Source organism: Peromyscus californicus, unplaced genomic scaffold (assembly GCF_007827085.1).
Source record: "Peromyscus californicus insignis strain IS unplaced genomic scaffold, ASM782708v3 Scaffold_20__1_contigs__length_68692818, whole genome shotgun sequence".
Lineage (NCBI taxonomy): Eukaryota > Metazoa > Chordata > Mammalia > Rodentia > Cricetidae > Peromyscus > Peromyscus californicus.
Genome location: NW_026294503.1, coordinates 46,906,868 through 46,932,651, shown reverse-complemented (window position 1 = coordinate 46,932,651; position 25,784 = coordinate 46,906,868). Strand labels below are relative to the sequence as shown.

The window sequence follows — 25,784 nt, the reverse complement described above, 5'->3', positions numbered from 1 at the left end:
GTCACACTGTCCCCGACCTCCTCTAAGATGTTTGTTTCCACCTTGATATGTGCTTCCTTGGAAGAGAAAGTTTAGCTAAAAGCAATTGGGGTAACCTCTGATTCAAGGCAAGCTCCTTGCCCAATTATACTGAACAGTACATGGTCTAACGTTAGAGCTCTTTATTCATCTAGTAGTGGAAGGCACAGCGAAGTGGGAGGGCTGCAGTCTCCATGATTACGTCCCTTGCATTCTGTGGCTAAGAAACACCCGCTAACCTGGTGTGAACACAAGCAGGTGGTCTGGCTGTAGTATGGGAAGTTGCTGTGAGTGTGGTCTTCAGTCAGTTCTTCTGGAAGTGTCTGGTGAGAGCATCCAGCAGTTCCTGCTTCTTCGGTCCACTCTTCAGCCCATAGGCCTTGCAAACCTCCTTCAGTGTAGGCACAGTGAGCTTGCCCAGTGTGCCCTTGGCAACATGAGCCTTCAGCTCTTCTTCTGATAACTCCACCTTGGGCTTTTTACTTGCAGAATCTTCATCATCTAGAGAAAAGGCAGGAAGGAACAACCTAGAAATTCTTCCAGTGATATCCCAGCTACATGACACAGGACCCTCCTATGATGTGGGCTGCAGTTGACCATGTACCATCTGCTTACCTAAACAGCTAATCATTCTGTGTGAGCTGATCACTTTTTTTTCTGTACAAAAATTTACAGGAGCTGGAAATACAGCATAGCAACGGAGTGCTTGCCTAGCATGCTTAAGGCCCTTGTTTAAATGTCAGCAAATCCAAGGTGTAAGGAAATAACCATTTAAGTCCTGAGGCACCAGACAATAAAAACAGGCAGGGCAAGTGACAAATTCATTGGTAAACCACAGACAATGTCTGACAAGCTTTGACAGCAACTTCTAGGTCATGACAGGAGTCGGTTCTGAAGCAAAATGGAGCAGTCAGGATGGCCAGCAATCTGATCTCTCGTCCCTCCTTGTCCTCATGGATATACTAGGCAACAAGGCTTAAATATGGCTTTACTTAGCCAAAGACATTCCAAAACGGTGACAGTGTACCTGGTGCTTCTCTACAAACATGAGCCTCACAGTAAAGGAAACTTGGGGGTCCATCAGTAATAAAAAGGGCTGTCCTGTAAGAAAAATGCTCAGTGCCAGGAACAGATAATGGGGGGAGGGGGAACCCAGTGAGACTACACTCCCAACCAGAGAACTACACATCAAACAGGACATACATTCTCTTGGCCATTTTTTTTTTTTTAATAGAAGTTTAGATAATCGGGGGCCAGAAAGATGGTTCAGCAGTTAAGAGCACTGGCTGCTCCTTCAGAGGGCCTGAGTTAAATTCCCAGCACCACATAGCAACTCACAACTGTCTATAACTGTAGTTCCATGGAATCTAATGCTTTCTTCTGGTGTGCAGATAAAACACCCATATAAAACACATAAATAAATCTTTAAAAACTTAGATAATGGGTGGGAAGTACAAGATTGTTAAGAGCATAGAAGGCAGTGTGGTGATCCATGCCACCCAGGAGGATAAGTCAGGGCTTCCTGGACTTGAGGGGTCGGCCTGAACTACAAAGACTCTGTCTCAAAACAAAACAACTAAAGAGCATACTAAACACACTCATTTCTTCTAGATGGGGTATAAATGTCACTTTTTTTTGAAGGCTATATATCCCAGGTCTTGTCAGGTTTCTGAGTGCTAGGACTATGAGCCTGTGCCACCACACCCAACTTTTGATGCAATTCTTACCAGATTTATGTTGTGTGTGCACCTGTGTGTACAGGTGCATGTCTCTGCAGAGGCCAGAGGATGTTTGGTGTCCTCATCTACGGCTCTCCACCTTATTCCCTTGATATAGGATCTCTCATGAACTTATCCCTGTCTGCCCCCACACTGGGTTTAGAGGCTAGTGTGGCCAAGCTTGGATTTTGACATGGAGGCTAAGGATCTGAACTCAAGTCCTTACACTTGCCTAGCAAGCACTCTGACCCACTAAGCTATTGCTCCAAACCCCAGACTTTTAATATCTACCATTTAATGTCTGCTGCTAACATTTGCCCTATTGATCTGCTCAAACAAATACATAAGATTGTTTATGTTCAATAAGAGGTCTCAGTAAATAAGCAAGCAGGGACATCTAGCCCCCGATCCACTCTAAGTACTCTACAGCCTAACGAAAAACATTCCTATTGTGTGTATGATGTATCTGTGGACGTAAGAGGACACCTTTATGGAATCAGTTCTCTACCCCACCTTTATTGGGGTCCCAGGAGGCTTGCACAGGGCAAGTGGCCATGGGCTGAGCCATCTCATCAGCCTAAGTTTTTAAAAATGAGGTAGAGGGGCTGGAGATGGCTTAAGGGTTAAGAACACTGTGTACACTTGCAAAGGACTAGGGTTTTGTTCCCAGAGCCTAGCTACATGGTGGCTCATGACCACCTGTAACTCCAGTCCCAAGAGATCTGATACCCTGTTCTGACCTCTGCAGGCACCAGACATGTAGATGGTACACATATATACATGCAGGAAAAACTCATAAAGTCATAAAATAAACCTAAAAAGGAAGTTTTAATATGGTAGAGGGCTGGGGAATGGCTCATCAGATCCAAATATTTGCCAAGTAAAACTGAGTGATCTCTGGAATCTACGTAAATAAAGGTGGAAGAAGACAACTGATTTTTCACAAAGTTGTCCTCTGAGCTCCACACATATGCCATGGCATACATGTGCCTATACCCTGCCCCATAATGCATGCACACACAGGGAAACAATGTAAGCATTCCATTTGTGCTGAACTATGCACATCTGTATAGACATTTCTAGGCAAGTATTTTAACACTAAGCCCCACCACCCTATGTGTATAAATTTCTGGAAAGGCTGGGATGTAGCTCAGTAATACAGTGAGGTCCTGACTTTGACCCCCAGTACACTCGTCACCCCCCAAAAAATGAAGAGAAAAGTAGTAAAATAAGCTATCTCTGTGCTAAGACCATAAAGACCACAAGGATACTTTTTAAAGGCACATGCTGTACATCTAGACCCAGCCCCTCACCTTGTTTTCTTTTGGTAACTTTTCCCTCAGGATTATAGCCAGGGGGGTAGACAAGCTCTTTAAACTCATCGGCCAGAGAACCCAGTCTTTTCTTGATGGCTTCAACCTTGGGCACTAGAAAATCAAAACAACACAGTGGTCAGGTGAGTCACATACATCTTAGTGACTTGTCCAGTTCCAGTTCTGTGGGGAATACCAGAGAGCACTGAGTCAGGTGGGGTAAGGGCTGGATACAAGGCAGCTGACCATGAAAACAGAACAGAATCCTTCTGGCATCCTCCATGTATAGTGCCCTCAATTGTGAGGGACCATTCTAAGACCTCCTTAGATTCCCACATCTTGGAAAATGTCAGTTCCTTATTTAAATGGCATAGTACCTGCATATATCTACACACACCTCTTGTGTACTCCAAGGGACCTGAGGGTATGGAAGTAGTCCTGCCTCACAGGTTGCTGAACTTAAAGACTGTCTTCTACCAGACCCGGCTACACAGTCCCCACAATCATGCCTGATTTTAATAACAGCTATTTTGTCTGGTGTAAGAGGCCGTGGATAACTAGGACACTAAGCAAGTCAAACCAATTGTTCTGGTCCTTTTAACTGTTAGGAGGACCTTCATTAAGTCCAATCTGTGTCCAGTGACTGTTCATTTCCTTTCACAGTCTGTCCTCATAAACACCACCAAGAAGGGGTCGAATAGCAAGGCCCAAGACGGCCGACCTAATGGAAAAGCAGCAATCACAGTAGTTCCCGGAGAGGGCAGGACTCTGTTTTCTAATGTACCCACTACTGACTGCTCGGCACCTGTAACTTTCCCTATAAAGTAAGGACAGCAGTAGCCCCTGCTTCAGAACTATGAATATTAACTGAGTCCGCATGCAGGACAACAGTGCCTGCCATGCTGGTAGGCCTCAGGAAATGTTATCAACATTAACTTTCACCAACATGGTCATGGGATGGCCTAGTTAATTCCGAGTCAGGTCTCAGGAACCTGGCACTCTGTCCTCTTGTCACTGCAGAGGTAGCCAAATCTGTTCCAGGCAGTCTAAGGTGACCTAGAAAAGCTCTCAAGCAGAGACAGTCTGGATGAGGAGGGTTGGAGACGGTAGAAAAATGCTTCAGATCACTGGTCAGGGTCAGCAAAGCAAAAGCTATCTTCCTTTGTGGTTTCCCCAGCAAGCACATTCCAGCACCACTTGGAGTTGAGACAGGCCCAGGCCTCGGCTAAGGAAGTGGAAGAGCGACCCCGCAGTGTGTAAGTCCCAAGGGTTCAATCCTCAGCACCAACAAACAACAACAAAAGGCCTTTCAGCTCAGTCCATTTCTTACATGTCAGATCTACCACTTGCTCGGACTCCATCATATCCAAAGCTAGGGCCTCCAGGTTCCGGAAGTGCTGCTGCAGCACTGGGTTCTCAAAACTGTCACTCCTGTCAAAACAACATCAAAACAGAAGAGCTTTCAGGGAGAAACTACATAGCCAGCTGAGACAGTACAGGTCAAAGGTCAGCAGAGAAAAAGACCATGAGGAAATAAATGGAGATGTCAGAAATCAACTTCTCTCCCTCAGTTTCCAGTTTATTGCTGTCCCATTAACTGCAAAGCGAGCCTGGCCACTTGCTGTCACTAGAAGCTTCATGCAGAGACAAGACTAGAGAAAAGAATGACTAAAGAGAAACGCAGGACCTCGGGACGAAAAGGGAGAAAATCCAAAGTGTTTTATGTGCACAGAGCAGCACAGCAGTGAAGCATTTGAACCCAGAGCCACAGACTTGGAGCTGAAGCCTGGTCTCTGGTCTCGATGCTTTTCTAGTTGGATGAAACCAAAAAGAGGACCTAGTGTCCTATAGCCTGTTTCATCTGCAAACTAGGTACAAAACCAACCTTTCAGGGTTCTTTCAGACGTGTGTGTGTGTGTGTGTGTGTGTGTGTGTGTGTGTGTCTGCAGATGTTAGAGATGCCTGCAGAGGTCAAAGGTGTCAGATCCCTTGGTGCTGAAGTTACAGGTCGTAGTGAGCCACCTGACATGGATGCTGGGAATCAAATTCCGGTCTTCTGTAAGAGCAGTAGATGCTCTTAACTACTGAGCCATCTCAGGCCCCCCTTTCAGGTTTCTTATGGAGAATAAAGGACAGGGTTGAGGTGTAGCAGCGTGTAGAGGACTTGCTTCACATGCTGGGACCCCAGATTCAATTCAGCACCAAATGTTAACAAAAATAATTAACATAACATTGACATTGTACATAGAACAGTGTCTAACACATGGCACATTTTAGTTCTTGGGGTGTGTGTGTGTGTAACACATGCACCTGAGATCAAACCCAGAACCTTGTACATGCTAGGAAAGTGCAGCCCCAGCCCTACATGGCAGATTCTTAGTGTTCCCATTTCTAGGAAAGTGCAGCCCCAGCCCTACACGGCAGATTCTTAGTGTTCCCATTTCTAGGAAGGGACCACAGCAGGAGGTTATAGCTGAAGGAGAAAAGCACTTTTTTGTTTTGCTTTTTTTGAGACAAGGTTTTATATATACCAAGGTGACCTCAAACTTACTCTGTAGCATAGTAATGAACTTAAACTCCTCATATCCCTACCTCCACTTCCCCAAGTGCTGGGATTATGGGTGTGTACCATACTATCATTTGCCCAGAAGTAGAAGTAACATAGATAAAAAAGATAGAATGTGAAAAACTCTAACTCAATGGCAAAAAAAAAAAAAAAAAAAAAGAAAGAAATGAAAAAGACTTGTAAACTGATTTTAAAATAGAATACAGGCGAAACATGTTGATGTATGTCACCAATTCCACACCCAGGCCACTCTGGGCTAGATAGCAAGACAATGTCTCAAAAACTTAACAAAAGAAAAACCAAACAACTTCGACCTTGATAAGCCTGTCTCCTAAGAAGACATACAATGGCCAAGAAGTGTGTAAGAGATGTTCAACTGTCGTTAGCATTAGGGAAATATAAATGAAGCTACAATGAGGTATCACCTCACATCTCTAAGACAGCGGCTGAGAATGCGGCTCAGCTGAGAGAGTATCTGACTACTAAACATGAAGCCCTGGGTTCAATTCCCAACACCAAACAAACCTGCTTGTAATCCCAGTGCTAGGGAGGGGAAGGCAAGGTCAGAAGTTCAAGTTCTTCCTAGGCTACATAGCAAGTTCGAGGCCAGCATCCAGGAGACAGTCAGTAAAGACAGACCAGGGCTACATATTGAGTCAGTCTCCCACCTCCTCCGAAAGATCTTATGGATCCCAAAGGAAGCCCTGAACTCACAAATGACCGCTAACTCCTAATCCTCCTGTCTCCACCTTCAGAGTGCTAGGAACTACAGGTATGCACCACAGTGAGTAATAAAATACTGTCTTTAAAAACAACAACAAGACAAGGAAGCGTGGCCAGGATAGGGAGAAACTGGAACCTTTGTACACTTTGAGTGAGAATGCAAAATAGGCAGGCACTATGGGAAAGTGTAAGGAGGGTCCTCAAAAAGTACAGCCAGGCCAGTGAGGTGGCTCAGTGGGTAGGAGCTGGCTTACTTGGCTTGCTGCACTGGAGGACAGCCAACTCCCAAAAGTTGTCCTGCTCGCACCTATACACCTTACACACACACACACACGCACGCACACACACACACACACACACACACACACACACACACACACACACACACACGCGCACACACACACGCACACACACACACACACACACACACACACACACACACACACACACACGCGCACACACACACACAAAGACTGCAAAAATGTAAAATACAGGGCTGGTAGGGTAACTCAATACACAAAGGTGCTTGTCACCAAACCCAAGGCTTGAGTCTAATGCTCAGAATTCCACATGATGGAAGGAGAGAACCAACTCCTATGAGTTGTCCTCTGACCTCTACCCATGAACTGGAGCACACGCAAAATAAATAATAAAGGTAGATTTTTTCTTATTAAGAACAGAACCATCCAAAAATTGAAATCAAGATGTCAAAGATATACCAACATCCCCAATCTCATTACAGTCCTCCTCACAACAGCCAAGACATAGAAAGAAACCTCACACATGTGTTGTGGGATATTTGTACTCTGCGTGAAGGTGTACTGCTGTGATGGTGTAATAAAGAGCTGACTAGCCAAGAGCTAGGGAGTACAGGCGAGACTTCTGGGCAGAGACAGGAAGTAGGAGGAAGAATCTAGGTGTACGAGAAAGATGCAAGGAGACATGGAGGAACCAGGATGGGCAGTATGTGACAAAACACAGATTAATAGAAATGGGTTAATTTGGGCTGGAGAGATGGCTCAGAGGTTAAGAGCACTGACTGCTCTTCCAGAGGTCCTGAGTTCAACTCCCAGCAACCACATGGTGGCTCACAACCATCTGTAATGAGATCTGGTGCCCTCTTCTGGTCATACATGCTGTATACAAAATAAATAAATAAATAAATAAATAAATAAAAAAAGAAAGAAATGGGTTAATTTAAGTTATAAGAGCTCGCTAAAAACAAGCCTAAGCTAAGGCCAATCTTTCATAATTAATAAGTCTCTCTGTCATTAATTATAAGCTGGCAGCCCAAAAAAAAGTCTGACTACACACATAAACAAATGAGTGGATAAAGAATATAGTATATGTTATATATTTATATTAAGTATATTAGAATTTATTAGTCAGTCTTTAAAAAAAAAGGAAGAAGGGGCCGGAGAGATGGTTCAGTGGTATAGATCTGCTGTTTTTCCAGGACCTAGGTGTGATTCCCAGCACCCACATGGCTGCTCACAACCATCTGTAACTCATTTAGAGAGTCCTATGCCCCCTTCTGACCTCGTGCATTGCACACACGATACACAAATACACACTCAGGTAAAACACACAAATCAAATAGAAACAAATCTTTTTACAAAGGTTTTAAAGAAGTAAGGAAATCCAAACGCATGCAGCAACAGTGCTGAGCCTGGGGACATATGCTGAGGAAAAGAACTCAGCTGCCGGAGGACAAACACCACGTGACTCCACTTATGTGCACATCTGCAACAGTCAAACTCAGGACCGAGAGTGGCGGGGGCTGATCAGGTCACACGCTGCAGCTGTGCAGGAGGACAGACCGCAGCAGAGCAGCATCCAGCAGTTCCTCTACAGGGCACTGACAGTCTGTTGAGGAGGCAACGTCTTACAAAAGACATAAACCGAGGAAAGATGGCGCGGGATGATGTCTGTGGTCACAGGGTGTCAGCTTAAAGGATGCTCTCTTTTCAGTTCATAAAAAGTGACTTGAGAGCTAGGTGGTGGCACAAGCCTTTAATCCCAGCACTCAGGAGGCAGGTAGATCTCTGTGAGTTCCAGGACAGCCTGGTCTACAGAGTGAGTTCCAGGACAGCCAGAGCTGCCTCTAATACAGGGAAACCCTGTCTCAAACCACCACCCTCCAAAAAAAAGGTTACATGAGGGCTGGAGCGACAGCTCAGCGATGAGAAGCACTTGCTGCCCCTGTAGAGACCCGGGTTCGGTTCCCAGCACCTACACGGCAGTTCAAACTGGTTTTAACTCTAGTCCTTAGGGCTGCAACTCCCTCTTCTGACCTCCGTGAGCACTAGCCATGGGTGTGGTGCACACATTCACATGCAGGCTAAACATACACATAAAATAAAATAAACAACTCCCTCTTCTGACCTCCGTGAGCACTAGCCATGGGTGTGGTGCACACATACACATGCAGGCTAAACATACACATAAAATAAAAATAAACAAATCTTAAAGGTGTGAGGGGCGGGCACAGTGATGCATACCTGTAATCCCAGTATTCAGAACAGAGGCAGAAAGATTACTGCAAATTCAAGGCTAGCCTGGGCTACATAGCTACATTTCTAGGCCAGCCAGAGTCACAGAGTAAGGTCCCATCTAAAACAAACCGAGTAAGCACACGCCATTCTTTTCTGAATCTGTTAAACACCTAGCCTTTCTTTTTTGAGGTAGAATCTCACTTACATAGCCCAGGCTGGCATTAAATATGTTATCCTCCAGCCTCAACTCCAAAGTACTGGGATTACAGGTATATGCCACCACACATGGCTTCTCCTCTGACTTTTCAGGCCTCCCAGCAGTCTGAGACTCTTCAAGATAAGCAGAGCTTCCATTCTCTATGTCCCTTTTTCTTGTCTGTTTTGTTTTTCAAGGCAGGGTTTCTCTGTGTGGCCCTGGCTGTCCTATAACTCACTCTGTAGCCCAGGCTGACCTCGAACTCACAGAGATCCACCTACCTCTGCCTCCTGAGTGCTGGGATTAAAGGTGTGCGCCACCATGGCCAGGCCCATGTACTTTTTAAGTTCTTGGTGACAAGTATGATCTCTTGTTTTTGACTAACTAAAGAAAAGAGAACCATGTCTAACTTGACTTTCTAATACAGCCCAACTCAGGAGACAGCTCCAGAAGGAAGCCCGAGGACGAGACAGTGCTCACCTGTACTCACCTGTACGTGAAGCGGAGCTTATGAACAATAGCCTTCATCTTGTCTATCTGCTCAGCGTTGGCCATCACTTTCTCAGTAAAGGGCACCTTCCGCTTGTCATCAGCATAGGGGAGGAAGACAAGCTGGAAGCCTGAGGAAGGAGACAGGGCTTCTGAGGTTTGACTGTTTGTCTCTGGGCCCCAAGTTCAACTCTGTGTCCTGTGATGCTGCGGCTGGGGGTTACAAATCCAGTTTCTCCTTTACCAAGAGACACCTGTGAAAGTCAGTCTAACAGACACTCTTTGGGGATACACGGGAAACCTGACAGAGGAGGGATGCCCCAAGAGGCAGCATCAGCCAGGCCATAGCAGTTGGTCCCAGAGTCTAGTTATTATTATTACTATTGTTGTTGTTGTTGTTAATAATAATAATAATCCAGAGCCAGCTGGTCCTAGCTTCACTGGGCTCTCCTCTGAGCTCCAGCCTTTTCCCATTTTTACTGTAGCTTCTAGCACAGATTAAAGAGATAGTTATCCTGTGGATCCTGGTACAGTTCCTTGATGGTTCTAGAAGGAAAAACCCAGCCACTGTAATCAATGCTGCTGCCAGGTGAGGGCCCTTGTGGCAGGGCTGAAGGTGTTAAGCAAACAAGAGCAAGCGAGCCAGTTCCTCCCCTCTGCTCTCTAGCTCCCCGTGTGTCGGCCTTTGACAGGGACTCTGAGCGTGGACAGCCAGCTTGGGCAGCACACAGCACGAAAGGGTGAACTACAGCTGAGAGGTTACGTGCTTCTAAGCAAGCATGCCAATGACCCTGGTTTAGATGGTTCCGAAATAACGCGTTGATGTCTGCTCTTATTAGCGTGACTGGAGGACTAGCTTCAGTGACGTCTTGGGCTAAGCATGAGCACATGTAATTACCTCAAATATAAAACAAGCTTCAGGCGACAGTAGGAAGTTTATTCTGCCCCCAAGTTGGCTAACTGACAAGTGGCAGATATGGGTCCAAGACAAAAGAAAGTGAGTGCTCAGATGTACAGCATAAGACAAAGTCACAGCGGGTATGGTGGCGCACACCTGTAATACCAACGCTCAGGATGCAGGGGCAGCAGGAACACAAGTTCAAGGTCAGCCTGGGCTACACAGTGAGCCCTTGTATAGAGGGGCTAAGGAAACAAAAGCAAGCCTAACTTCCAATTGTCCATGTCGTCTCCACTATACCACACTGCCCTGGCAATTACAGGACATAAACCAAGTAATAAGGGTGACAAGAAACTTCCAGTAAAGAAAAGTATCAACAGAGAAGCTCTGACACTTGCATCAGAAATGTCCAATAGTCACAATGGAGGCAACTCTGAAGCCTGACAACCCTGTGACTGTGCACACTGTTCACATCGATAGTGGCCCTGCCTGTCAGGGCGTCACATCCACCTACAAAACCTTAAAATCACACATTTTCCAGGCCTGATTTTTGGGGACTCTGGTGTTTCAGACCCCCTAAGAGATTCCAGAGCACATGAAAGGTTCAAGAGTCTGGCTCTTTCTGCCACATACCTGCTGGAGTCACCTGAATATTCTGATCATCCAGTTCCTCTTCCTGTGGCACCAGAGCCACAAAATAAGGGGGGGTGTTCTTCCGGGGTGTGTATCTACACACTGCTATGACCTCCTTCTCCAGACACTTGGTGAGCAGAGCACTAAACAGGGTCGAGCTCCCTAGAAAACAAACATCACAGGACCTGCATCCTAAAACACTCTCCTTCCCCTCATCCCCAGCATAATCATAGTCTTTTTTGCTTTGCTCTGATTTTGTAAGACAGGGTTTCTCTGTGTGGCTCTGGCTGTCCTGGAACTCGCTCTGTAGACCAGGCTGGCCTTGAACTCAAGAGATCTGCCTGCCTCTGCCTCCCAAGTGCTGGGGTGAAAGGCGTTAAAGGAGTGTGCCAACACACCCAGCCATACAGTTTTGTTCATTTTCTTTAAAGGGCCACGATACCTCAGTAAGTACAAAGTGAAGGCCAGAGCCGAGGGAAAGTAGGGGCGGAAGGGGCAGAGAAAGGAAGAGAAAGAAAAGCAACCAAGTTTGGGGGGCTGAAATACTCCCTTTGGGAGTATGAATCATTGTCATCTCATTGCACTGATGTTAGGACAATGGCATGAGCTTCCAGTACTAATGGAAGCCACTCGGGTATGGGGAGAGTTCCTTATGAAGTACACAGGTACACTTAAGAGCAAAGGTCACATCACCTTGAACTGCCCACAGTTAGAGCAGAGGAACGCCCTGGGTTTAGTTTGGGCTCTATTATTTGGTCCATCTTATAATTCCATAGGATGAAAGCTTTAAAAAAAAATTTTTTTAAAAAGCTGGGGGTGGGGGGTGGAGGGTTGGCGTATTTAATCCCAGCATTCTTTAATCCCAGCACTTGGGAGCAGAGGCAGGTGGATCTCTGTGAGTTTGAGGCCAGCCTGGTTTACAAAAGTGAATACCGGCACAGCCAGGACTGTTACACAAAGAAATACTATCTCAAAACACTCACCATCGATGGCTTAGCGATGACTGGCTAGAGAGCTGACTGCTCTTCCAGAGGACCCAGGTTCAATTCCCAGCACCCACATGGCAGCTCACAGATGTCTGTAACTCCAGCTCCAGGGGGCCTGACACCCATGGCAAAACACTAACGAACATTAAAACAAAAACCCAACTCAAATTCCACAGCCCAGCCCCCTCCCACCCCTGGATTTTTTACAATGCATGTCAGTATGGTGAGGTTCCTGAAGAAATTTAACTTTGCTCAGTCTACATGCAAACATTACCTTTTCTCCTTTTTCTGAACATGAGACACTTTTAAAATACCCCATTCCCAGCTCTTGTACAGTGTCCAACCACATCCATTTAGGAAACATGGCTCAATAAACCCAGTAACACGTGTGGGTTCTCCCTTGGTCTACCGTTTACCAGGGACTCCTCTGGGTCTACACACAGGAAGTCTGTGTGCTCACCGTTTACCAGGGACTCCTCTGGGTCTACACACAGGAAGTCTGTGTACTCACCATTTACCAAGGACTCCTCTGGGTACACGAACAGGGAGGGCCGCAGGTAGTGGTGCTTCTTCAGCATTACTAGGGGCTTAAAGCCCATGAGGATCAAACCTGGCTCATCAAACCGCTTCAGCTCCTCTGTTTCCTCTTTCTCTAGCACAATTTGACGACTCCCATAGGTCTAGAAGAGAAAGGATGGGAATAACAAGGGCCACAAAAGAGCTATGCAGAGATGCATTTGCAGCCACCAAACCTCAGCAAGTTAAAATCAGCTCTGTGGGGTCTGGGGTGGCTAGTGGGGAAGAGCACATGTTTATATCCCTGGCACCCATGTAACACCACATATGCCTGGAACCACACTGTTGGGCAGTGGGAGGAGACAGGATCTCGAGGCTTACAGCCAACCAACCTGGCTAGGAAAACAATAAGCTTTGGTTCAGTGAGAGACCCTGTCTTAAGAGAATAGGGAGAATAGAACAGAGTAATCAATGTCTTTCTCTGGCCTCTACATAAGAGTGCACGGTGCACAGATGTGTATACACACACAGACCAGCTTTCTTCAAAGAGCAGGAGACAGGTCACCAGAGACCTCCTCCTCATACAACCAGACGTGAGCATTTACTTAAGGACGTCCAGGTAATTTATATGCCCTCTAACTTGTCTTCTGTACAATCCGAGGAGACAGGTACTAAAAGCTGTTTAACAGGAGCTGCAGGGAAGGGTCAACGGTCAAGTACCTGCCTAGCAATTAGCAGGCCCGACTTGGAGCTGAACTAAAACAAGCAAAACAAAGAAAAAAAACCTGTTTAACAGACAACTGAACTGAGGGCCAAAAGTCGGGTAACGTGCTCCAGATTATACAACTGCAATGGTTTTCTCCCCACTCCCCAAAATACAGGGTTTCTCAGTGTAGCCTTGGCTGTCCTACTCGCTCTGTAGACCGGGCTGGCCCAAGCTCACAGATCTGACCACCTCTATTAAAGGCATGTGCCACCACCGCCCAGCTTACAGTGGTCTTTAAATCTAGATCTTTCTGGTGCCAAAGGCCATGCTCCTCAGGAATTTATTTTTTTCTCTTATTTAATGTTTACTGAGCTCCCAGTCCTATCCATGACACACAACAGATAAACAAACCAAGGGCTGTGGAAATAGCTCAGTGGGAGAGCAACTTGTCTCACAGAACTTTATGGGATGGAGATCCCACATCAGGTTCTAGACTGAGGTCTGGCTGCAGAGAGGAGGCACCAAGAAACACTTACACCTGCTGTCAGTGGTGGAGCACACCTTTAACCCCAGTACTTGGGAGGCAGAGGCAGGAGGATCTCTGAATTCAAGGCCAGCCTAGTCTACAAAGCGAGTTCCAGGGCACTCAGGGCTACACAAAGAAACCCTGTCTCAAAAAAACAAACAAACAAAATAAGAAAGAAAATACTTACTTCCAAATTTTAACTTTGATCCTGGAATATGATTAATAACAGAATGTGGTGGTAGAGTCAAATTTGGGTTTACAGCAAAAAAAATAACAGCCCTTCTGATTTATCTAGAAAACTGAATTAATAAACTGAGTGATCAGAGGGCTGCTACCCAGTAGCTAGTTACTTACAAATAAAAAGAAGAATATTTCATATCTTCTATCCTTCCAACAGCAGGGAGAGACCCTCTAGTGTGAAATTTATACTCAAAAAACAAATGTGGGGGGGGGGTGTGTGCTCATGTGTATAATGGGTTGAATAAAAATAATTAGTCAAACAGTTAGGACCTGAACATATACAAAAATCTGATCCTCTTAATCCCAGCACTCGGGAGGCAGAGCCAGGCGGATCTCTGTGAGTTCGAGGCCAGCCTGGGCTACCAAGTGAGTTCCAGGAAAGGCGCAAAGCTACACAGAGAAACCCTGTCTCGAAAAACCAAAAAAAAAAAAAAAAAATCTGATCCTCTCCCATATTTTATATAATTAAAAAAGATGTGTTCAGCCAGTCATGGTGGCACACGCCTTTAATAGCAGCAGTGGGGAGGCATTGGCAAGTGGATCCCTGAGTTCAAGGCCAGCCTGGTCTACACAGTGAGAACCTGTCTCAAAATAAGAAAAGGACGTGTTCAATTTTCAATATCACATCCTTCTAAAGAATAAACATCAGAGAAAGGACAAGAGAGAAGGTGCTGCATTTGGTCTTTCATGCTCAGAAAAGCACATGTGCATGATTCAAAGCAAGAAAAAAAAATCTTCCTAGTTCAGGAAAAATAAATTCTCACCCTTAAACAATCCGTTGCACCTGCCTGGGATTAACTACAAAGCACTTCCTGTGGCTGTACTTGAACAGTTACAGCGGTGTGTGCTGAGCAATGAGGGCCAAAGTTTGCACCAACACCTGGCCTAGTCACCTTTCTGCTCTCAGACTCACATGCCATGGCTGCAAGGTCAGCGGCTTCCTGTCATAACAGCTTATCTAGAAAGATGCAGGTGACCAGTGACTTAGCTGGTTAGGCTGCTCGAAGTGTTCCCTTCCTGCTCCTTTTCCTTTTTCAGACAGGGTCTCTTCATAGCCCTGGCTGTCCAGGAACTCGCTCTGCAGACCAAGCTGGCCTCAGACTCACAGAGATCCCACTGCCTCTGCCTCTGGGGTGCTGGGATTAAAGTCATGTGCCTTGCTTCTGTTATTTTTTAACATTTATTTATCTGCACTAAGATTTATTTATTTATTTATGCACAATGCACATGCCTGGTGCATGCAGAGGTCAGAAGAAAGGGTCTAAACTCCTGGAACTGAAATTGTGGATGGTTGTAAGCCACCATGTGGATGCTGGGAACAGAACCTGGGTACTCTGAAAGAACAGCCAAGGCCTCTTAACTGCTGAGCCATCCCCAGCCCCCACCTCCTGTCAATCCTGGAGCAGACAACTCAGTGGTTAGCCACCTACCTGAGATCGCTTGGTATCACTAGGCAGGAGCAGACTGCCAGTGTTAACATTAAAAGTCCTAGTCTTGGTTTTCACTGGCTCATTTGTTTCTCGGTAGAGCCTCACTGGAAAAGGCTTGTTAGCTTTCTGGACCAAGTTATAGATGCCCACCATGAGTGCTACGTCTTTACCAAGTTTAAACCTTAACCTGAGGGAGGGAAAAAGAAAAAAAAGCAAGCATGGATGGGAACGTTGTACTTTCCTATGTAAAGTGTTTCACAGCAGCCAAGTTTCAATTTGTTTTATTCTTTCCAATCATCTCAGCATGCAGACTGTAAACAAAATACAGTACTGGGTACAGTGGCAAGTGTCCAATCCCAGCAGTTGAGGGATTAAGACAGTAAGATCGCCATGAGTTCAAGGCCAGCATGGGGAACATACCAAGTACCAGGCTAGGCAGGTCTACATACAAGACTCTGTCCACAACAATATAAAAATAAACAAACAAGTAAGTGGGGGTCAGGGGCACAGAATGCAGCTAAGCATGGAGTAGACACCTACAACCCCAACTTAAAATACAGAGCAAGACCCTGTCTTTAAAAAAATAAATAAATAAAAATGATAATCTAACAATCTTGTTACTATTGATCTTATGCTATAAGAAAGCAAAATAAAGCTAGGTGTGCTGGCCCATGCCTTTAATCCTGACACTCAGGAGGCAGAGGCAGGTGGATCTCTGAGTTTGAGACCAGCCTGGTCTACAGAGCAAGTTCCAAAACAGCCAGGGCTACACAAAGAAACACTGTCCAGAAAAAATAGATAGATAGATAGATAGATAGATAGATAGATAGATAGATAGACAGACAGACAGACAAATAGAGATAGACAGATAAATAGGACTCAGGTCATCAAGCTTGGTATCAGGCACCTTTACCTGATAAGCTATCTCACTGGCTTAATAATATATTTTTAACAATGATAACTAACATCTGGGGGCTGAAGAGATGGCTCAGTGGTTAAGAGCACTTGTTGCTCTTCCAGAGGACCTGAGTTTGACTCTTAGCATCCACATTGAGTGGCTCATAACCATCTGTAATTCCAGCTCCAAGGGATCCTGTGCCTCTTGCCTACATGGACACCCACACATACATATAACTCAAGAAGAAAGAAAGAGAAAAAAAGAAAGAAAGAAGGAAGGAAGGAGGGAAGGAAGGAGGGAAGGAAGGAGGGAAGGAAGGAAGGAAGGAAGGAAGGAAGGAGGGAAGGGAGGAAGGAGGGAAGAGGAAGGGGAAGGAAGAACGAACATCTGTTAAGCTTCTTTGTGTGTGTTAGAGATCTTTTACTTACTCCTTACAATAAATAACCTAATGAGGCAGATGTTCCTGCCATCTGCCACCTAAAGGGATCAGACAAGGTACTAAGGAGTGCTGCAGAGTACTTAGACATCAAGGAAGCGGAAGGCTGCGTTACTGTGGAAACACACAGTACCATCTCTGGCCAAGAAGAGACAGCCCATACTATCCCGAGGTAGAGGAACGGTGTGGCAGAAACATCAGTGGGGAAGTCCAATCTATGCGCTGTTTGCGATTTGTTAGGCAAGGGTGGGCAGCTCACACAGGTCGGTGCCCACCTGGACAGCACTCGCTTTTTGGTTTCCTTGGCTCGAACCTTCCTTAGTAGGTCTTCCAGCTTGCCTGATTCCTCAAAGTAAACCCCGACATCCTCATCCTCAGCTGTGCTGAGGATGTCTCTGTAGAACAAGGATATGTCAAAGCCCCCTTGTTTCTTCAGATGCATCAACTCAAGGAAGATCCCTGATGTAAAGGAAGAGCAAAACCAGGGCAACAAAATACAGCAAATGAGACTTATTGTTCTGTGTTCAGACAGATCTCAGTATGTAGTCCTCGCTGGCCTGGGACTCGAGACAAGGCTCCTGCCTCTGTGCACCCCACACCCCTCCACTGTACAGTGCTAGGATGATGGGTTGGTACCTGGTAAGAACTTTTTTTAAAAAAGAGCTCTATATACTCTTTTTTTTTTTTGGTTTTTCAAGACAGGGTTTCTCTGTGTAGTTTTGGTGCCTGTCCTGGATCTCGCTCTGTAGACCAGGCTGGCTTCGAACCCACAGAGATCCGCCTCGCTCTGCCTCCTGAATGCTGGGATTAAAGGCGTGCGCCATTACTGCCCGGCATCTACATACTCTTAACCAATGAGCCATCTCCCATGTCCTACAAAGAGATGTTGTTAAGTCACCATGATGGCTCATTGGATAAAGGGACTTGCCACCAAGCCTGACGACCTGAGTCAATACCCAGGACCTACACACTGAAAGGAGAAGACTGACTCCTACAAGCTATTCTTTTACCTCCACAGATTGCAAAGTAACATCCATGTGCCCACACACAGATACATAAAATAAGTACATGTAATTTTTTTCTTTTTCTTTTTTTAAGACAGGGTTTCTTGCCGGGTTGTGGTGCACGCCTTTAATCCCAGCACTCGGGAGGCAGAGCCAGGCGGAACTCTGTGAGTTCGAGGCCAGCCTGGTCTACAGAGCGAGATCCAGGACAGGCACCAAAACGACATGGAGAAACCCTGTCTGGAAACAAAACAAAACAAAAAAACAAGGCTTCTCTGTGTAGCCCTGGCTATCCTGGAACTCGCTCTGTAGACCAGGCTGGCCTTGAACTTAATAGAGATCTGCCTGCCTATGCCTCCTAATTGCTGGGATTAAAGGTGTGTGCTACCACTACCTGGCATAAATGTAATTTTTAAGAATTTCATTTATTTATTTATTTGTTTGTTTGTTTATTTTCATTGGGGGCAGTTGAGACAGGGTCTCAGTATGTAGCTCTGACTGGCCTTGAACTCACTTTATAGTGGAGGCTGACCTGGAATTCAGAAATCCATCTGCCTCTGTCTTCCCAGTGCTGGGATAAAGGCATGCACCACCATACCCAGCTAAGTGTGGTTATTTTTTTGGGGGGTGGGGGCGGCTACATTTTTGTTTAAGACATGGTGTCAGGCCAGATGTGATATATATGGATAATCCTAATTCTTGGGAGACAGAGGCAGGAGAAATGTAACAAAGTTAGAAGTCACTAGGTCCACATAGCAAGGTCCAAGCCAGCCAGAGATACACAGTGACACCCTATCTCCAGAAAGAGAAATATTCAAAAGATCATGTCTGCACCAGACATGCAAATAATCTCAGTACTTGGGAGGCCGAAGCAGGAGGACTGCTGTGAGTTTGAGGCTACATTATGCCACATATTGAGTTTTGGGCCATAGTGAATTACAATGCATCCTTTTTTTCAGCATTCAGGAGGCAGAGACAGGCAGATCTCTGTAAGTTTGAGGCCAGCCAGGGCTATACAGAGAAACCTTGTCTCAAAAAAACAAATATGTATGCATTTTTATATATATGATATATGTATAAAATATATATGCAGCCAAGGGCGGTGGTGGAGCATGTCTGCAATCCCAGTACTCAGGAGGTATGTCAGGATTTGGACCAGAAATTCAAGGTTATCCTCAGCTCAGCAGCAACTTCCAGACCAGCCTGGCTGAGAGGAGAATCTGTATCTATCAAACAAGCAGGCAGACAGTGCTCAGTGTCCTGCAGTACAGCCTGGTCAGAAACTCCTAGATTAGGCAGCCCTCCTGCCTCCGGCTCCCTAGCATCTGAAGCTGTGGATATGACACTGTGCCCAACTCAGTTAAATTCAAGTGGGGTTTGTCTTCTGGATTGTTGTGTTTGAGCAAGGGCCTCACTTTGTAGCCCAGGCTGGACTCATATTCCTCATCTCAGTCTTCAAAGCGCTGGGATTTGGGGCATGCATCACCAGGTACAGCCAAACATCCTTTACTTTTTTTTTTTTTTTAAAGAAGTATTTATGTTATCTGTGTTTTGTTTTCATGTCTATCTCTGTAATTCATGCATGCAGTGCCCACAGAGGCCAAAAAAGCTGGTCGGATCCCCTGGCACTGGAGACAGTTGTTAGCCACCATGTGGGTGCTAACAATGGAGGCCAAGTCCTCTGGAAGACCAGCCAGTGCTCTTAACTACTGAGCCATCTCTCCAGCCCAAGCCACACGTCCTTCAAATGCCTCCCGAGGCCAGGCACGACGGTGTACACTAGCAATACTACCACCTGGGAGGCGAGGCAGGAATGCCTGCTTGAGGCCTGCCTGACTACACAGCAAGTTCCAGACCAGCATGGGTTATATAACAAAAATATCTCGAAAACTGGTCGAACCCAAAACAAAACCTAGACTGACTGTTCACATTATCAGGACCTAGAGAGTGGCTATGCCAATCAGCTACCATGACTTCAAACAACACTCAAAGAACCCCCATTCCTAGTGGCACTGAGGTCAAGAGAAGCATGCTCTGCTAGGACCTTTAGAGAGCTGGCAAGGCCACTGAAGCCACACTAGTGCCTGTCCCGGGTTCCACTTTACCCTTTCATTTGTCTCTGGATGGCAAAAGCAAATGCTTGATCTCAGCTATAAAGAAAATAGGTTAGGAGCCATTTAGAAGAATAAGAAGGACTGGTGAGATGCCTCAGCAGTAAGAGCACCGGCTGCTCTTCCAGGGGACCTGGGCTCGATTCCCAGCACCCACATGGCAGTTCACAGTTGTCTAACTCCAGTTCCAGGGGATACAATGCCCTCTTCAGGCCTCCACAGGCACCAGGCATGAAAGTGGTACACAAACATCTATGCAGGCAAAACATCCATACAAATAAAATTCTTAATTAAATTTTTAAAAAATTAAAATATACATTCCTGTACGGCTGGAGGGAGATTCACAGACATGCATGCATCCAAAAAACCCATATGCATAAAATAAATAAAATTAAAGAACAAAAAAAAAAAGGAAAAAAGGAAACGAGGCTGAAGAGATGGTTTAGCAAATAAGAACACTGGCTGACCGGGCGATGGTGGCACATACCTTTAGTTCCAGCACTCGGGAGGAAGAGGCAGGTGGATCTCTGTGAATCTGAGGCCAGCCTGGTCTACAGAGCGAGTTCTAGGACAGGCTCCAAAGCTACACAGAGAAACCCTGTCTCGAAAAAACAAACAAACAAACAAAAAGAGCCCTGGCTGCTCTTGCAGAGGACCTGGGTTCAGTTTCCAGCAACCATGTGGCCGTGCACAACCATCTGTAACTCCAGCACTAGGGGATGTGACGTCTCTTCCGCCTCCATGGGCTCCTGAATGCACACGGTGCATATCAATGCATACAGGCACACACATACACTAAAACAAGTAAATATTCTTATAAAGTAATAATAAAATAAAAGGATAAGGAAGATGCCCACCAGTGTCACGGAGATCATTAGCTTTGGTCCTGGCCCGGCTGGCTTTGGCACTGTCATTGCCATGCGGATCATCTTCATTGGTGAAGAGCATGATCCTCTTATGACTCATCTTGAACTGGACGTCACTGAAGAGGTTGGCACAGACCCAGAGCACTTCACTCAAGGAGTAATCAGAGCCGTGGCCGATCGTGTCTTGGAAATGTTTTTCCCCCTGTTGGCCCTTAAACCGGTCAAGCTCTAGCACCCGTTTAGCACCTGGGAAGAGGCAGAGTCAAAGGGGACAGAGAAACAAGACCGTCAGCACCACCTTCCCCGGCGGCCTCACTCAACCGCCACCGTGCGACCGGAGTGGAGGTCCAGCAGGGACTTGCTGTGCAAGAAGGCAAGTCCCCGGGCAGCCAGGATCCAAGCTGTTTCCTCCTCCAGAGTCCGGCTTTGTGTCAGCTTACTGATGGTCTCCCAGAAAGGAAACCGTGCTCTTGGACTGTTACTGACCTGGACTATCCAAATCTTGTAAGACATAAATATTCTTGAAATTCACTGAGTTTTTGTCCTTCTCGGTACCGTAGAACACCACTCCCAAGAGATCTCGGTCGCTGCTTATGATCTTATTGGTGTACACACTCTGGATGCACTGAAAAAATAAAAATTCTATGAGTGTTTACTTAACACCAAGCTTCTATATACATTAAGAGTAGAACTACTGCTGGGCGGTAGTGGCATACACCTTTTTTTTTTTTGGAGCTGAGGATCGAACCCAGGGCCTTTTGTGCTTGCTAGGCAAGCGCTCTACCACTGAGCTAAATCTCCAACCCCAAGCGGTGCACACCTTTAATCCCAGCACTCAGGTGGCAGAGGCAGGTGAATCTCTGCGAGTTCAAGGCCAGCCTGGTCTACAGAGCTAGTTCCAGGACAACCTAGGGTATACAGAGAAACCCTGTCTCAAAAGAGAAAAAAAAAAATTTTTATTTTATTTTTATTATTATTATTTTTTTTTTTTTTTTTTTTTTTTTTTTTTTTTTTTTGAGACAGGGTCTCTCTACATAGCCCTGGCTGTCCTGGGACTCACTACGTAGACCAGCCTGCTTCCTGAGTGCTAGGATTAAAGGTATGACCACCATGCCCGGCCTCTTTCAGCATTCCTAACAGCAGCTTATGTTAGTTATCTCTGAAGAAATGTCTACTCAAGTCCTTTGTCCTCAAGCCCCCCTTTTTTTTTTTTTTAAAGATTTATTTATTTATTATGTACACAGTATTTTGCCTGCATGTGTCCCTGCAGGCCAGAAGAAGGCACCAGATCTCATTATAAGTGGTTGTGAGCCACCATGTGGTTGCTGGGAATTGAACTCAGGACCTCTGGAAGAGGGGTCGGTGCTCTTAACCACTGAGCCATCTCTCCAGCCCCATCAAGCCCCTTTTAGAGACAGGATCTCAAGAAGCCCAGGTTGGTCTCAAACTTGAATATGTAGCTAAGGATGACGTTGAACTTCTAATTCTCTTGCTTCTACTTCCCAAATGCTAGAAATACTGGTGTACATCACCAACCCAACATCTTCCACATGTTAGGGAAGCAGTCTACCAACTATATCCCTATCTATATATCCCTAGTCCTGTTTTGCCCATTTTAAAACTGCGTTATAATTGTTTACTACAAGTAATTTTCAACTCTCAGGTTTCACTTGCAAAAAGGTGTGTGTGTGTGTGTGGGGTGTGTGTGTGTGTGTGTGTGTGTGTGTGTGTGTGTGTGTGTGTTGGTGGTGGTGGTGGTGGTGGTACTGGGGATTGAACCACTAAGCCAGCCCCAAAAGGACCTTATCCACACTGTAACAGCATCACTTGACTTTACAATCCAACTCCAAGGAAAATCCACTTTTTTTTTTTTTTTTTTTTTTGAGAACCCACCTCTATCTTCCCAAAGCTAACACCGAAGGTGGGAGCAATGTATTCCTCGAGTACCCAGAATAAAATGGAGGGCGTCCTCCAGCATGGCTACCCTTATCAGATGCAAGTGCAGGTAAAACCATCTGAGGGGCTATCCACCATCAACATGCAATCTTAAAAATGGTATTTGTGGGGGCTGCAGAGACGGCCCAGTGCTTAAAAGTACTGGCTGCTCTTCCAGAGGACTCAGGTGCATCACAGCCATCTGCAACTCCAGGTCTGGGGACCTGAAGCCCTTTTTGGCATCCTCTGGTATCAAGTATACAAGCAGTACACAGACATACCTGCAGACAAAACAGCCATATACACAAAATAAATAAATAAAATTTTAATGAAATAAATTTTAAAAATAAACACATGTGGCATTTGCTGGACATGGTTGTACATATTTATAATACCAGTAACATGGGAGATAGAAAAAGGAATTTAAGGTCATCCTTGGGTACAAAGTAAATTTTGAGGCCAGCCTAGGCTACATGAGACACTCAACTTAAAAAAGTATTAATAGGGCTGGCTGAGAGATGGCTCAGTGGTTAAGAGCACATATTGTTCTTGCAGAGGACCCAAGTTCAAGTCCCAGCACCCACATCAGGCAGCTCACAACTGCCTGTATCTCCAGCTCCAGGTGATCTGATACCCCTCTGACCTACACACCTACACACACACACACACACACACACACACACACACACACACACTGAAATTTTAAAAATATCCAGGCAGTGGTGGCATAGGTCTTTAATCTCAACTGCAGGCTTAAGCCAGTCAGTCAGGAGACAAAGGCTATTCTGTTCCTAGGGGCCTGAACTGACTACCACATAGCACCTTACCCACCCACATTCTGCTCCACAGACTTCTTCCATTTTTTTTTTGTTTGTTTTATTTTTTTGAGATAGAGTCTCACCATGTAGCCCTTGGCTGTCTTGAAACTAGCTATATAGACCAGTCTGGTCTCAAACTCAGAGATCTGCCTCCCGAGTGCCGGGATACAAGGCCTGCACCACCACGCCCCACTCAATTTTATGAGTTCAAGAACGAGGCAGTCTTACCTGGATGCTCATATCAAAAGGTGTGACTTCATCTTCAGCCTGAGATTCAAACATAGCCCTGGAGGCATCAACCAGAAAAATCAAACTATCTCTTCCTGAATACTTATATTCTCCTATGGGGAAATAAATGGAAGAAAATGTTTGCCTTTTGCGGCATACTTATGTTTTTATCACTCACACAAAACAAAGAGCCCACAGAGCACAAGTACAACCTGACAATTATTAGACAGTGAACACACTTAACCCCACCACTCCTGTCAGGACCCCAAGTCCTGCCAGGCACCCTCCGTCTTCCCGACATTCTTCCCATGTCTCCCCAAAGGAAACTATTATCTTGACTTTTTTTGGTACTCATTTTCTTATTTTTCTTTGTAGCATGTGTGAGGGCCTAGGTCCAATCTCCAACATCAAAATACATGCCCTACACATATACAATTCATCTAAGTAGTCGGGAAGTGGTGGTGCACGCCTTTAATCCCAGCACTCAGGAGGCAGAAGCAGGTGGATCTCTGAGTTCGAGGCCAGCCTGGTCTACAGATCAAGTTCCAGGACAACCAGGGCTATGCAGAGAAACCCTGTCTTGAAAAAGCAAATAAATAAATAAATAATAAACAAAACAGGCCAGAGTGAGCTCAGGGGTTAAACTAGTGTTTAAGAACACTTGCTGCTCTCTTACAGATGACCCAAGTTCACTTCAAAGCGTCCACAGAGATGCTCACAACCACCTACAACTTCAGTTCCAGGAGATCCAACTCCCTCTTCTGGCTCCTTTTTGCACCAGACTTGCACACGGTGCACACGCATACATAAAATAAAAATAAATACTTTTTTAAAACAACCAAAAATATGTAAATAAAGTGACAAAAATTACCATGGACAGATCACTGATTGGAGATTAAGAGAAAAATCTTTTGGTGACTGGTAAAAATTTACGGTTAGGAAAACTGGAATAGGACCTGAATCTCTCTGCAAAACCCAAAGGCGGGGGCATGAACATTTTAGATTATCTGGGGAGAAAAGGAAGAGATACCAGATAACAAAGTGCTCCCAGCAAAAAAAAGCAGACAGGGAAAGTCTCTCTTCCACACAGACCACACTACATGATGAAGCCACTTACCACCTTGGTCAGGGCTCTCCTCCTCCTCTTCCTCTTCCTCACCCTCGGTTTTATAGTAGGATTCCCACCCTGACATGTTGGTTTGCTCACTAGGTGAGAGAAATTATGAACAACAAACAAATTTAAACAGAAAAAAAAGTACCGAGGAAAGCAGCTCTGTGATTGATAGAGCGCCTGACTACCACGGGCCAGGTCTTGTGCTACAAAAATAAATAAATAGATGAAAGAAAACTGACTTCTAGTTTCTTTTTAGATGCTCGGGGTCACTAATGAGGAAATGTGAATGACGGCTCTTGCTACCTCCAGAGCTCTTGGTGCCTGGAGGGAGCAGAGGAAATGAGCATGGGGATCATTCCAGCAGCAACCTCCCCTTGGATATCCCTTAAGGAAGCTGCAGGACCACGGCGGCTGGCGGTGGGGGGCGGGGTATAACGGAGCGGCCCAGTCCTGAAGGTCTCATCTCGGGCGCCTAGTCAACTGTGAGGGTACTTGGTTCTCTGGCTAAAACACTCGCCTCTATTTCTCCCCCATCTCTCCCTCAACCCTCAGCCAGGGACTCCCAGTGAACTCTCAACCACTAGTCCTACGCCGCACCTTGGGGAGAAAGGAGCAGGACTCACAGTGTGTCTCTTCGGATCGGCGCTGCTCTGCTGCGAAGCAAGGGGCCGCGCGACACTGAGCGGACATGCAAGGCCACAGCAGGCCACACCCAACACTTAACCGTACAGCCGACCTACCTTTGCGGCGGGTGAACGAGCCGCGGGGACAGAAGGCGGGTAACGCGCCCACGCGGGCCCCGGCTCTCTCTTCCAATCAACGACATACACGTCATCACGCACAACACGCTCTTCCCCATCCCTAGCTTCCACCCAAGTTCTTAAACTGGATCGCACGCGGGCAGGGAAAGCCCCGCCCTTC

General features: G+C 45.9%; 1 protein-coding gene across 3 annotated transcripts; it reads right to left on the bottom strand.

The window, feature by feature from the left end:
- Nucleotides 1-146: 146 nt before the first annotated feature.
- Xrcc6 (X-ray repair cross complementing 6) lies at nt 147-25,725 on the bottom strand. 3 transcript variants are annotated; one of them, XM_052748417.1, is made up of 13 exons: nt 25,604-25,725; nt 24,867-24,955; nt 23,750-23,862; nt 21,255-21,393; nt 20,760-21,014; nt 17,063-17,246; nt 15,454-15,640; nt 12,547-12,715; nt 11,050-11,211; nt 9,520-9,649; nt 4,380-4,480; nt 3,050-3,163; nt 147-519 (listed from the first exon to the last, which is right to left on the bottom strand). In XM_052748417.1, exons 1-13 carry the CDS (start codon nt 25,720-25,722, stop codon nt 323-325), a joined length of 1,959 nt encoding a protein of 652 aa, XP_052604377.1. In that variant the 5' UTR covers nt 25,723-25,725; the 3' UTR covers nt 147-322. The 3 variants fall into 3 exon arrangements, with proteins under 3 accessions (XP_052604377.1, XP_052604378.1, XP_052604379.1); XM_052748418.1 differs by lacking the exon at nt 25,604-25,725 and adding an exon at nt 25,487-25,597; XM_052748419.1 differs by lacking the exon at nt 25,604-25,725 and adding an exon at nt 25,461-25,587.
- Nucleotides 25,726-25,784: the final 59 nt, after the last annotated feature.